General features: G+C 43.1%; 2 protein-coding genes across 2 annotated transcripts in view; both read right to left on the bottom strand.

Annotated features, from left to right (window-relative positions):
- Nucleotides 1-278: 278 nt before the first annotated feature.
- On the bottom strand, nucleotides 279-5,743 carry nfil3 (nuclear factor, interleukin 3 regulated). Its single transcript, XM_028417817.1, has 2 exons — nucleotides 5,532-5,743; nucleotides 279-3,550 (listed from the first exon to the last, which is right to left on the bottom strand). The coding sequence occupies exon 2, from the start codon at nucleotides 3,465-3,467 to the stop codon at nucleotides 2,079-2,081; it is 1,389 nt and encodes a 462-aa protein (XP_028273618.1). The 5' UTR covers nucleotides 3,468-3,550; nucleotides 5,532-5,743; the 3' UTR covers nucleotides 279-2,078.
- Nucleotides 5,744-9,396: 3,653 nt separating this feature from the next.
- Nucleotides 9,397-12,751, bottom strand: part of ror2 (receptor tyrosine kinase-like orphan receptor 2) — a 30,950-nt gene continuing 27,595 nt past the window's right edge. Inside the window, exons 8-9 of the mRNA XM_028418470.1 lie at nucleotides 11,976-12,181; nucleotides 9,397-11,716 (exon numbers count right to left, since the gene is read on the bottom strand). Of these exons, the coding sequence (XP_028274271.1) occupies nucleotides 10,259-11,716; nucleotides 11,976-12,181 (1,664 nt within the window). The 3' untranslated portion in view covers nucleotides 9,397-10,258. The remainder of the gene's footprint in view (nucleotides 11,717-11,975; nucleotides 12,182-12,751) is intronic.

Below are 12,751 nucleotides of genomic sequence, written 5' to 3' on the forward strand. Positions count from 1 at the left end.
AGGAGACCAATAGGATTTTCACCTCGATAACAGAGGACAAGCTTAAAATGGAAAAAAATAATATTACTTAAACAATTAAAAATGCCAAAGGTAATATTGTATTACTATTCACCTAAGTTAAAAGGGCAAATAAGTAAATTAAGGTAGGTGTGCAAGAATGTACACAACAGATAGGGGGCATTATTAAACAATTTTCTATATGTAAACAAAAGCTATTTGTTGGCCTCTTCTCTTCCCAAGTAAAGCACTATGCACAAACTACACAAAAGCAAATGTGGTTCAGTGACAGGACATTTATTGTAAACAAAAACTCACCATTACAATAAATCTTGAGGCTGCTGGGCAAATGGAGTTATAATCATCATCATCATGTCTGGCATATTCCCAAAATGCACACACTATTCTGCATTTTACATCATGTCAACAACTGTTGATTTAAGTCAGCTTTTTATCTTGACTATAAGGGGTATTACATAATCTCCCTCTGCCAGGAATTAATAAATAAGCCATGTGATGACTGCTGACAGTGCAGATTCCATAACAGTTCAAAGGTGTAAGGATATGATACTGAATGATGTGGAAAACAAATACTAATATGTAAATAATCCAGTTATGCTTCTGTCAGTTCCATTTGATGGAAGTCACAATCCTCCAGCCGGTGTCACACACACATTCTTGGTTTAACCAGCAGCCTAGAAGGTTTAAGTAATCAACAAAACTACAAAAAAACAAGAGAAGCAATGGTTATTTGGCAAACGGTGAACCAGTGAATGCAGCACAGTCTATTTATATACTAAAGTTCAAGGCTAAATCTCTAACTTTGTCCTTTGATTTAAAACTACAGCAGAGGCAATGGAGCGTGTAGAGTGGCGTCTTTGGCAGACAAGAGAGAACAGAAATGCTGTATTGCATGTGTCTGTGTCTTTCTAAATACAGTCCTGGAACGTTTCCTGGAAAGGACTACTGAATTAGCAGTTAATTGTAATTTTAAAGTGTTCAATTAACCGTCTCCTTTTGTCACATTAAGCACTGAATTAAATGGTCCTTTCCAGTTTTACGGCAAGATTGTTTAGAAATGAAAAATCTTTAAAATAAAGCACTGCTAAACATTACTCTAAATACAGAATCATGTGAACTGTAACCTCCAACTACTGTCATCATACCACCACACATGAAGACTAACAGCCATACTACATTATTCAAAAACAACAGCTTTCAGCTTTAAGGCAAATAATGGCCAGACTGCACCATGGCAAATGTAACAATAATGGCAACAGAAGCTAGCTGTTAGCGCCACAAAATCAAAGCAGAACAGTGCGCATTGACAGCAGGTGTATACTGATAGGCTGAGGCCAGTGACAGCAGTCATGAATAATTTGGTAAAGGAAAAAAATAAAAGCTTCACACATAACAGTGTCCTACATGATAATGGTGTCTGTCACACGTCATTGATAAAATGGTTTGTGGTAAATCCTCAAAGAGCATCCGGAGATCTCTTATTTAGGCTACATACGATAAAGTGATTTATTATTATTTATTTTATTTTTTGCTGCTCCAAATAAGAATTCAGCAATGTTTATCCACTAAACAGGGACTATGATACTACATAAATCCTGCATGGTGTCGTACTCCCCACTATGCTGCTTATGTCAACTGTTTTAGTCACAAATTCCTGTTTGTTTAAAGCTACAGTCAATGAAGACATCTTCACTTGGTTTTTCACATTGAAATATTTCCTGCTTTCAGACATACTCTTACAGCAATACGAAAATGTTTGAATGTATAGTGTAGAATTAACAAGTGAATGATGAAGAGAAACTCTGGAGCAGAGTGGAGAGTATGATTAAGTGCTGTAGTATTGTTACTCTGAGCTTACCATGTGGACTTTGACAGAACATGTCAGCAAATTTTGATTGTTCGCCAATCAATCAAAAACTTGTATTTGAGACTCTGGGATTACTTCCTTTTTTTTTGAAAATTTACCGTATCAAAACATTGTTTAACTCAAATGTCAACCACACAGTGCAACAGCAAATACAGTGGAAATTCAAAACATACAGGTGTCATTCAGAGAAACCTCATTTTGAGAACGACCCATGATTCTCAGTGGTGCTTTTGGTTGACTCTATCACAGATGCTTGCTCTGTTGTGAACAGTCTTTTCAAAGAGGCCACTTTTGCAGACAGGGTGGCAAAGTCCTGTTTTAGGTACGAGTCCTCAGCGTGTGCATAGGAAGGTTCTTTTACATCCACAATGGTTTCGTTTGAAACAAGGCTTGGGGTTTGCTTGCTACTTCTGCAGGAACCCTGCAGTGTCACTGTGCTGCTTTTATGCCACTGCTCGGACCGGTGGGCCCATTCTTGCATGTTGGTGACCTGTACTGACAGAGGGCAGTGGGGGGATTGCATGTACTCTGCAGAGTCCTGAGTGGTCTGGTGGGATTCTCCCTCTGAAACGCTGATGGGAGAGGAGGACTTTCCAGAGGACTCATATTCAGGGTCGATGGCCTCCACTTTGATTTGGATGGTTCTGGATTTGATCCGCAGTTTATGGGGCAAAGCTGAGGAAATGACATCCGGCACTTTGTGTGTGGAGACAATGACGCTTCTTGGGTCAGCTACAGATGGCATCAACCCTTTGGGGACCTGCTGCTCATCCTCACCATCAGATGATTTGCTCACAGCACCATCCTCTGAGCTTCGGGGTGAGTTACTAGATGATCTAGTGATCTGCATGAAAGATGCAGGCTGAGAGTAGACTCCTGTCAAAGGGTTGGCCATGCAGTGTTTATAGAGTTCATAAGGACTACTCCTCTCCTGTGCATAGCTGCCATTCTCTGCTGGTTCTTGCTTGACCTCTGCCGTCCTGCAGATGGTGAAGCTACCCTGAGTTGCACTACATGTCTCAGGCATGTGAGGTGAATGCTTGATGACTGATATGCAGCTGCTGCGCATGTGAACAGGCTCCAGGTCTCTGCTGGTAGAGCCTTGGCTTGCACTGGGTGGAACAAACTCCTCAAAGAGGCTGACAGTGGAGGAGCTGGATAACTTCTGAACCTCTTGGGCATACACCGCTGAGCTGACCAGGCCAAACTTAAGCTTTAATGACAGCAGCTCAGCCTTGAGGGAGGTATTTTCCTCTCCGAGGGCCATCAGCTTGTTCTCAAGCACCATGTCATTTATGCGCCGCTTCTCCCTCGATCGCTTTGCCGCCTCATTGTTCTTACGACGTCTTTCCCAGTAAAGGTTGTCTTTCTTCTCCTCGGGGATAAATTCTCTTTTCCTGCGACAGGTAGACTTAGCCTTAAAAGGAACGGTGGATATTTTGTGGCCTAAGAGGTCTCTGTTAGCCCCTTGTAAGGCCACAGCCAGAACAAGAGCATCATCTCCACTGTAGGACTCACTGGAGTCCACCTCCTGCTTGATTGATTGCATATTATCACTGTTTGCTACTATCAGTCTGCTCATAGGCCTCTTAACTGTACATCATAATGCTTGGATGTAGCAATAATAACTGCCACACTGAATGAATCCACTTGAGTAGAAGAAATCTGTGGAATAACAGAAAGATTTGACATGTCAGTGCTAAGCTGAAACAAGTCAGACACTTTTAATCACAGTAATCTGGACTGTGGGTGGTATGATTCAGTACTGACCTAGATATCATGCCCTTGTAAGTTCACATGGAAGTGGTATTTTTGCTGTATGCCCAAAACTTACCTTTTAATAGTTAATACTAAGTGTGTAAGTGCAAGTTTGTAACATGAGTGCACAACCATGTGTGCAGTAATGAAACATATAAAACATACAAAGTTAACAGTACCTCTTCCTCCCATCTGGCCTTTTGTAAAGACCTTTTAAGGGACGAGCTCCTTACATTCTTTCTGTATGTACTCACACACTCACAGCTCAGTAAATCAATAAAGCACAAATTGTTATGGCTCAATACCATTGCATTATGTTTTTATTTACTCTTCTCCTGGCTGTAAAACGATTGTTACGTGAAGCATATTACTTGACAAGGCGATGTGGTGTGTTTTAGACTTGCTGGCTGCCATAGATTCAGAGAAAAAGAAACAAAGGACTACAGACAGCTGTGATTATAACACGTGGCCCAGCAGAAGCTGAAACACAGAAACACACCCTGAGGCTGCTTACACACAGTCGCTCTCACACACTTCCCAATAACTAATGTAAACTATGAATGCTGCAGAAGGATGTAGCTAAGGGTGTGGTGAGGTTTTGTGTCCTTGGATTTACATTTAGATTATGATTAGGTAGGAGACATGTTGAGCGACACACAGTCTAATGTCTGTGTCTTTCATATGAAACGTGGCTTCATGAGATCTCCAACTGTCTGCTGGACAGCTTATAACTACAGTTGTTTATAGCCTATAAATATTAGCTGCCATTTAAAACGTCAAATAAACTGGCGTTGTCCTCTCTTACATAACTTAGTAAAAATTTTTTTTTTTACAGACGCTGCTGCTTGCACAGGCCAGCAGGCATTACGCAAGGATGAGCTCTCCCTTTTGTCTTCTCTAACGAGGCAACACATGACATCAATACTAAATCTGGATCACACGTGATACAAATGGCTGGTAATATTACTGCAACGTGAGCTAAATGTGCGACAGTCGTATTGAGGGAGGCGGCCGGGGAGTTCACCGCGGACAGGCCGGGTCGCTGTACGGAGGGATCGGCTCGGCTTTCCATCAGCGGGCTGTCATCACGTCCTATTGCCCCAGATTCCTTCATTGTGTCCATATTACACAATAACAACCCCCCCACCACCACCACCACCACTCCCCACCCCCCGGCCTCTGACCGCCAGCAATTTCTATGGCTGCAGACATTATGCAATATTTGCGTGTGTGGCAATAACAATGCGGGCCTGGGTTTGCTCCGCTGTGTGTAAGTGAAATGTCCCCTGACTGGACATGGTTCAGATAATTAGCGCTATGTGTAACAGTCTGTACGGGGACAAAGTGGCCATTCACTGTTACATGACATCACTGCCGAGCTTACTCATGGACAGAGGCGGCTGAAGCGCGGGGTCCATCTACGCCCTGAACACACAGAAGGCGCCGCTTTGTTAGCTCCGCTTCACAACTTCACCGTCTCGTCACGACCACATACCGACCGCAGCCACAGTGCTTCGTTAACGGGCCACATCAAATGTTGTGTTACTCCTGCTCCTCCTGGGCCTACGTGCGTGAATAAAACTCAATACATGTCACTTACACCGGCCATTACCCTGCTCCTATCAGCGGGGTAACTACTGTTACACCACCCTAATAGATTAATAATAAACATTACCTCGCGCGCGCGAGCTTTAGCACGCCTTACGTGTGGATAGAAACGTGACAGTTCCACGTTCACGGTGGATTTTTCTACGGGAAGACGCAGAACTATTAGCTAGCCATGCGCAGCTGTGATTGAGAATGTTTCCTCCGAGCGCGTAAACACAACACCATCCCGCAGAAACCCTTCATGTAACAGTGAATGTTAAACCTCAAATCACAACCCTACCTTTCTACCAGTGGGTCACGGGGTTTGGTCTGCGTTCCCACCGCGTATCAATCACACAGGAGCAGAATGTGTTTTCCATCAGCTTATAAGGAAACAACTGTCGACAAAAAAATCCTACAAGTTACAAAGTACCTAGTTCTCCTCCTCCCTGGGCTTTTTCCTCTCAAGGTGGCCAGTGACTCATGGATCTGTGTTAGTAGGTCAGTGGTTAAATGTATTGGCAGCGGGAGATTAAATGACAGTCGCAGCAGCCAATCAGGACGCAGCATTTTCTGACTTTAGCCAATGGCTTCAAATCACACGGAAATTGACGGCATGTCGTCACCCGCCGCGCGCGTGTGACATTTAAGTCCATCGGTTCAACACGCCACGCGTGGAGTGTGATGATTTTACAAAAACAAACTATTGAAGAACAATCAACGTGTGTTTATATCAGCACTGCAAGTACAACAAACGATTTAAACTCTGTGGGCTATTGTTCAATTCAAGTTCATTTACATTTTACACAAATATAGAACATAGAAAGACAATTACGGCTTCCTCTCCAAAATGACATTTGTTTGTTTATTTATATTTTTATCTAGCCTATTTATATTGTTTAGTCTTTAAAAAAATATTGTTTAAAAATCTTAATAAATCAAAAGTAGGCTACATTTACACATGAGTTATAAGAAATCACATTTTATACATATTTTATTAAAATGCTAAAAAAAAAATGAAAAATTGATTCAACATATAGCCTAATAATGACCTTTAATAAGCTAACAATACTTTAACACATACCGCATGGGTTACATTACGGTATGTCATTTATACATACCGTATAAGTGATGAAGTAAACCACTGCTACCTACACAGACTATGTTATACATATTTTAAATGATAGACTAAGATATTTATATTTTGCTGCTTATATAATATTAATAGCAAGCGAAATCTGGGACATATGTAGCCTATATACACTCAACAAAAATATAAACGCAACACTTTTGTTTTTGCTCCCATGTTTCATGAGATGGACTTGAAGATCTAAACTTCATTCCAGATACACAATATTACCATTCCTCTCAAACATTGTTCACAAATCTGTCTAAATGTGTGATAGTGAGCACTTCTGCTTTGCTGAGATAATCCATCCCACCTCACAGGTGTGCCACATCAAGATGCTGATCTGACATCATGATTAGTGCACAGGTGTACCTCAAACTGCCCACAATAAAAGGCCACCCTGAAATGTGCAGTTTTGTCTCACAGCAAAATGCCACAGATGCCACAAGCATTGAGGGAGCGTGCAATTGGCATGCTGACAGCAGGAATGTCAACCAGGTCTGTTGCTCGTGCATTGAATGTTCATTTCTCCACCATAAGCCGTCTCCAAAGGCGTTTCAGAGAATATGGCAGTACATCCAACCGGCCTCACAACCGCAGACCACGAGTAACCACACCAGCCCAGGACCTCCACATCCAGCAGGTTCACCTCCGAGATCGTCTGAGACCAGCCACTCAGACAGCTGCTGAAACAATTGGTTTGCATAACCAAACAATTTCTGCACAAACTGTCAGAAACCGTCTCAGGGAAGCTCAACTGCATGCTCGTCGTCCTCATCGGGGTCTTAACCTGACTCCAGATCGTCGCCGTAACAGACTTGAGTGGGCAAATGCTCACATTCGATGGCGTCTAGCACGTTGGAGAGGTGTTCTCTTCACGGATGAATCTCGGTTTACATTGTTCAGGGCAGATGGCAGACAGCGTGTGTGGCGTCGTGTGGGTGAGCGCTTTGCTGATGTCAATGTTGTGGATCGAGTGGCCCATGGTGGTGGTGGGGTCATGGTATGGGCAGGCATCTATTATGGACGAAGAACACAGGTGCATTTTATTGATGGCATTTTGAATGCACAGAGATACCGTGATGAGATCCTGAGGCCCATTGTTGTGCCATACATCCATGAACATCACATGTTTCAGCAAGATAATGCACGGCCCCATGTTGCAAGGATCTGTACACAATTCTTGGAAGCTGAAAATGTCCCAGTTCTTGCATGGCCAGCATACTCACCGGACATGTCACCCATTGAACATGTTCGGGATGTGCTTGACCGGCGTATACGACAGCGTGCACCAGTTCCCACTAATATCCAGCAACTTCGCACAGCCATTGAAGAGGAGTGGACCAACATTCCACAGGCCACAATAGACAATCTGATAAACTCTATGCGAAGAAGATGTGTTGCACTGCATGAGGCAAATGGTGGTCACACCAGATACTGACTGGTTCTGAGTCCCCAGATCGCTAATAAAGCAGAAACAAAATGCACATTTCAGGGTGGCCTTGTATTGTGGGCAGTTTAAGGTACACCTGTGCACTAATCATGATGTCAGATCAGCATCTTGATGTGGCACACCTGTGAGGTGGGATGGATTATCTCAGCAAAGCAGAAGTGCTCACTATCACACATTTAGACAGATTTGTGAACAATGTTTGAGAGGAATGGTAATATTGTGTATCTGGAATGAAGTTTAGATCTTCAAGTCCATCTCATGAAACATGGGAGCAAAAACAAAAGTGTTGCGTTTATATTTTTGTTGAGTGTATATCACAACTAAAAATACACCTGAACCAACACAACATGAGTTTACTACTCATTATTTTCGAAGAAAATAAAAATGTATCACAAATTATGAACAATTACAAAAAGTACATACATGGCTAACGAAGATTTTCATTCAGAAAAATAAAAAACATTTTATATTCATCTGTGCGATCGAGAGTAACTGGGTCATACCCGTTTGCTCATCTAGTGAAACACCTCTAGGGGTCACTGTTGTATAGCTGCTGAAAATTTAAATTCCTGTTCTACCCACAGGTTCAGACTTAAAATGGCTGCTGCTGGATACCAGTGCATCAGTACTCCTGAAAAGTTTGCATGCCTTAATGTGGGTCCCGGTGGTGAAGCTGTTTAAATGCAATACTGTCCAATGTTGCACATGACAGTCAGAATATATATGAGCTTATTAAGAATGCTTGGGACTGTAAGGCCTCCTACCAAAGAAGGAACAAATTCCTCCAGAAGCCTTGACCTCATTGCTGTGAGGTGACAGCACCAACCATTCCACCTTGGCACCACCTCATTTGTGTGAACTGGTAGTATACATTGTATCTTCAAGTCTGTACTATTAATCATGTCACTGGGCTTGTTTTGATTGTGGCCATGGGTCTATAGGATCTTGTCCACTGATATGAGTTGCAGTTTTGCAAATCCACAAGTGGTTTGTAAGTATCTGAAAAATTCATAACCAGCTAAGCATGTCTCTCACTAGAGATCGGGTTAATGTAACCCTTAGATTCAGATACGTTTTAGATCAGAGATACTAGGTGTACAACTAAGAGGGAATTCACATGTAGACTGTGTTAAGTGTCACAGCAATGGAATTAAAGCAGTTTACTCTGATTCACATTTGCCTACCCTTTCACACACCATTGGTGCAATTTAAGCCTGGTCAGGGATTGAACCAGCACCTATGAACCACTATGAACCACTCGACCATCTAAACACAGTCGCCAATATAAACATTAAAGCATGGCTCTTGGAGAACCAACAATTAATTTATGTATCTAGTTAATTATTCAGTTTTAAGTTTTAATCTACAAATATTTATACTTTTAAACACAGATTATATCTTGATATTTGTAGTAATTGTTTTGTAATCCTGATCCTTCTAGGTATAAGAACCGTCCTGGTACAACAGATGCTAAGCTCAGTCATTTTTCTTTTTATTAATGATCACTTCAAGGGGAAGCACACTGCTGTATTTAAATGACTTTATTTGATGCTCCAGTATATGGTAAGCAAACATGTTGGCTAGGACATCATATTAACACCAGGCTTAGCGATTTGTACCAGTAAAGAAAAACTATAAACAAATAAAATGTTCAAACCAAAAGTACATAAATTACAAATCTATACAACTTGGTTTATATATTGGTGTCAAAAATACCAATGTCACATAAAACACATCCTGAAAATGCTTCTGATTAAGTTCCAGAATACATTTCTGTATTAACAAAGTAACTCCTGGACTCTTTATTTTAAAACTCACAACATTCTCTTCATCATGTTTATGGTTCTATGACCAAGCACATAATAATAACCTCAGAAACAACATGAGATTGTCATTAATGGGCGCATTAATGTCAAATCAGTTCTGGGTCAGCTTGTCTCATGAACTAGCAGTTCCTGTAGGCAGGTTCCTTGTACACAGGCATGTAGCATCCAAGGTGGGTGGACATGAACCTCGCTGAGCTGCACACAACTGCAAAAACATCCTTCTGAATGGCATCATTAGGTGTGTTTCGACTGCAGGAACTTCAGGACCTCCTTAGAGCAGCCAACTACCACATTCATAGCTGTATATAAAGTACATCACATATGGCTTAGTTCTAGGATCCAGCCCCCGTTCCTGCTGTTGAAAAACACCAATTATATATAAAAACAGGTCTAAAGAGGAACTGATTTTGCTTTATGACACAGGGGTTTCAGAGGTACAATCATGAGATACACTTGACATTCAAGTGCATCAGTACTATCTTAAGAAACATTAAAAAAACATTCAGTCCACCATTCTACAAACATTTCTCCCTTCACTTGATGCTGCTCATTACATTTTTGGCAAGCAGGCACGGCTCACAGAATAAATTCAGCTCTACTGTCCATTAACAGTTCCACACTCATGTGTCTGATAAGTGGATCACCAGTTCGTCCGTCTGAGCCTCACTGTCACCTAGGAGTTGTGTTTCGGGCACTGACGCGTCCTCGTGTTGGATTAGCTCTGCATCCTGCAGCACCCCATCAGCCAAGTCTTCGCCATTGATCTTGGAGTCACCGTTTAGCAACGCTGCTCGCTCAGTGACAGACGTGTTGGAAGGGGCAGTGGTGACGTAGCCTGTAGATGTGGATCCACTGCCACTGTGGTGAGAACCAGCTTTGGTAACCAGCTGTGGTGGGTGGTGCATCTGCTGGTGTGGCATTGCCATGGGTATTTGCATGGGGTAAAAGTTCTGCAGGTATGGGTAAGCCGGCATGGGATGATATCCATTGACAGGGATGTAGAGCTGCGGCGGCACCATCGGCCGATGCATCTGACCCTTCATAGGCATGAACTGTGGCTGATGAAATGGGGAGCTCTTTTTGGGGCTGGTGTAGCGTGACGCATTCGCTGTGCTCATGCTAATGTTGCTAACAGGGCTGGTGCTGAGAGAGCTGGTCTGGGTGGTGTTGCTGGTGCCTGATGTCTGAGCAGAGCTGTTGTAGTTGGACAGGCTCTCCCAGGAGCGAAGACGTGAGTGGATATCTTTGAAGCGAGGCCTTCTTGCAGGGAATTCACTCCAACACTCCAACATGAGGGTGTAGATCCAGGTGGGGCAGTCGTCTGGGCAAGGAAGGAGCTGACGGCTGCGCACCATCTCAACAACATCCTGATTGGAGTAGCCGCAGTATGGCTGAAGTCCATAGCTGAATGTCTCCCACAGCAAAACGCCATAGGACCAGATGTCGGCGTCGTTTGAGAACTTGCCGTACATGATAACCTCTGGGGCCATCCAGCGAATAGCTAAGGGGCTTGTTCCCATGAGGTTGTAGTAATCCGCAGAGTAGACATCTCTGAGCAGGCCCAGATCCTGGATCTTGATGCTGAGTTTGTCAAAGACCAGAATGTTCCGAGCAGCGAGGTCTTTATGGATAACTTGGTGGCTGGAAAGGTATTCCATTCCAGCTGCAATCTGGGTGATGACATGAAGGAAATCGGCCTGCTCTAGAGTGGACTTGACTGTCTTGTCATCGTCTGAGCTGCCCACATCTGAGTTGGGTGAACGCATCACCAGATACTCATGCAGATCACCGAGGCTGGAGTAGGTGAATATCATGCTCATGGGCTGTTCTTTGGTGACCATGCCGAGCAAAGAGATGATGTTTTGGTGCTGCAGTTGGAAGCGGAGCATTGCTTCATGGCGGAATTCCTCTGCAAGACCCACGTCCACTTTGTCTCTTAATGTCTTGATGGCCACCACCTGCGTCTGCTCTCCAGGTGCCGTGCCGTACAGGTGGCCCTTGTAAACCTTGCCAAACCGATCCTCACCAAGCTCCTCCATAAATCGCACCGCTGACATGTTAATCTCCCGCAGCTTGCCCTGTAGACATAAAGGAATAAATTCATGTCATCAAAGTGTTTGACTGACTATAAAAGCTGTAATGCTTTGGCACTGGAATGTGGCAGTTATTTTGTAAAAACACAGAGGTCACATGACTAGCACATCATAAAAAATGCGTTTAGGAAGCCAGAGATCTGAATTTGACCTAGCACTGTTCTTGTATAGAAGCACTGAGTCTTGGATAAAGCCACACAGAAAGAATGTAGGATAATAAGGATCTATACTGTGTTAGTGATACCTGGTGTTTCTGCTGATTGAGGAGGGAAAGCTCCATGTCCTGGTTGGGTGAGCTGTTGAGCTGACAGCGGGGCGGTGTGTCAGTCGAAGCCTTTTGTTTATTGCGACACATGCAGACCAGGAAGAAAAGGCAGGCAATGACCAGGGGGATGGCGATGGCAGGGATCAGAATGAACAGGATCTCCTTCCTGGGAGGTTCCGGAGGGTCTACAGACAGAAGGATAATAGAGACATGAAAGGATGGCCTCCATAGTCTACCTCAGCTCTAATCAGTCTTTATTTGTAGACAATGATCAAACCTAGCTCTCACTATGTTAGGTGATGTCACATGATCTTATCAATCACCTGTAACTGTTTTTGTGAATTTAGTTGATCCAGCTGAAAGAATTACTTTAAGGTTTTTTGTAGAGCTGTTGTACTTTTGAGTGCAGCTGCATATTTCTGCCTCTTACAGCTCTTTGAGCTGTTGTTGCCTCACATTTAAATTACACTTCACAGACATGGTGCAAATGTGGAGTACTGTCCCAGTCAAAGCACTGTGGCCTTTCTGAGCTTCTATAGCTTGGAGGAAAGAGAAAACCACACAGATAAAGTGGACCACCTCTGTGACTTTGTTAACTGAAAGCCACCTGCTGCCAATCTGTGGAGCTAAATGCTTTAGCAGAGCAAAGGATGGCCTTGAAAGACTTCAGCAGCCTCTTAAAAAGCTGAAGGATCAGCAAGGTCAGTATGTGGGACATACTTTTTGAAGTTTTACAAATTCCAGGATTAGATTTT

The sequence above is a fragment of the Parambassis ranga genome, chromosome 12 (genome assembly GCF_900634625.1).
Source record: "Parambassis ranga chromosome 12, fParRan2.1, whole genome shotgun sequence".
In the NCBI taxonomy this organism is placed as follows: Eukaryota; Metazoa; Chordata; class Actinopteri; family Ambassidae; genus Parambassis; species Parambassis ranga.

What these genes read in the sequence shown, in the direction of transcription:
- nfil3 (XM_028417817.1), bottom strand. Translation starts at nt 3,467, where the DNA reads ATGAGCAGACTGATAGTAGCAAACAGTGATAATATGCAATCAATCAAG.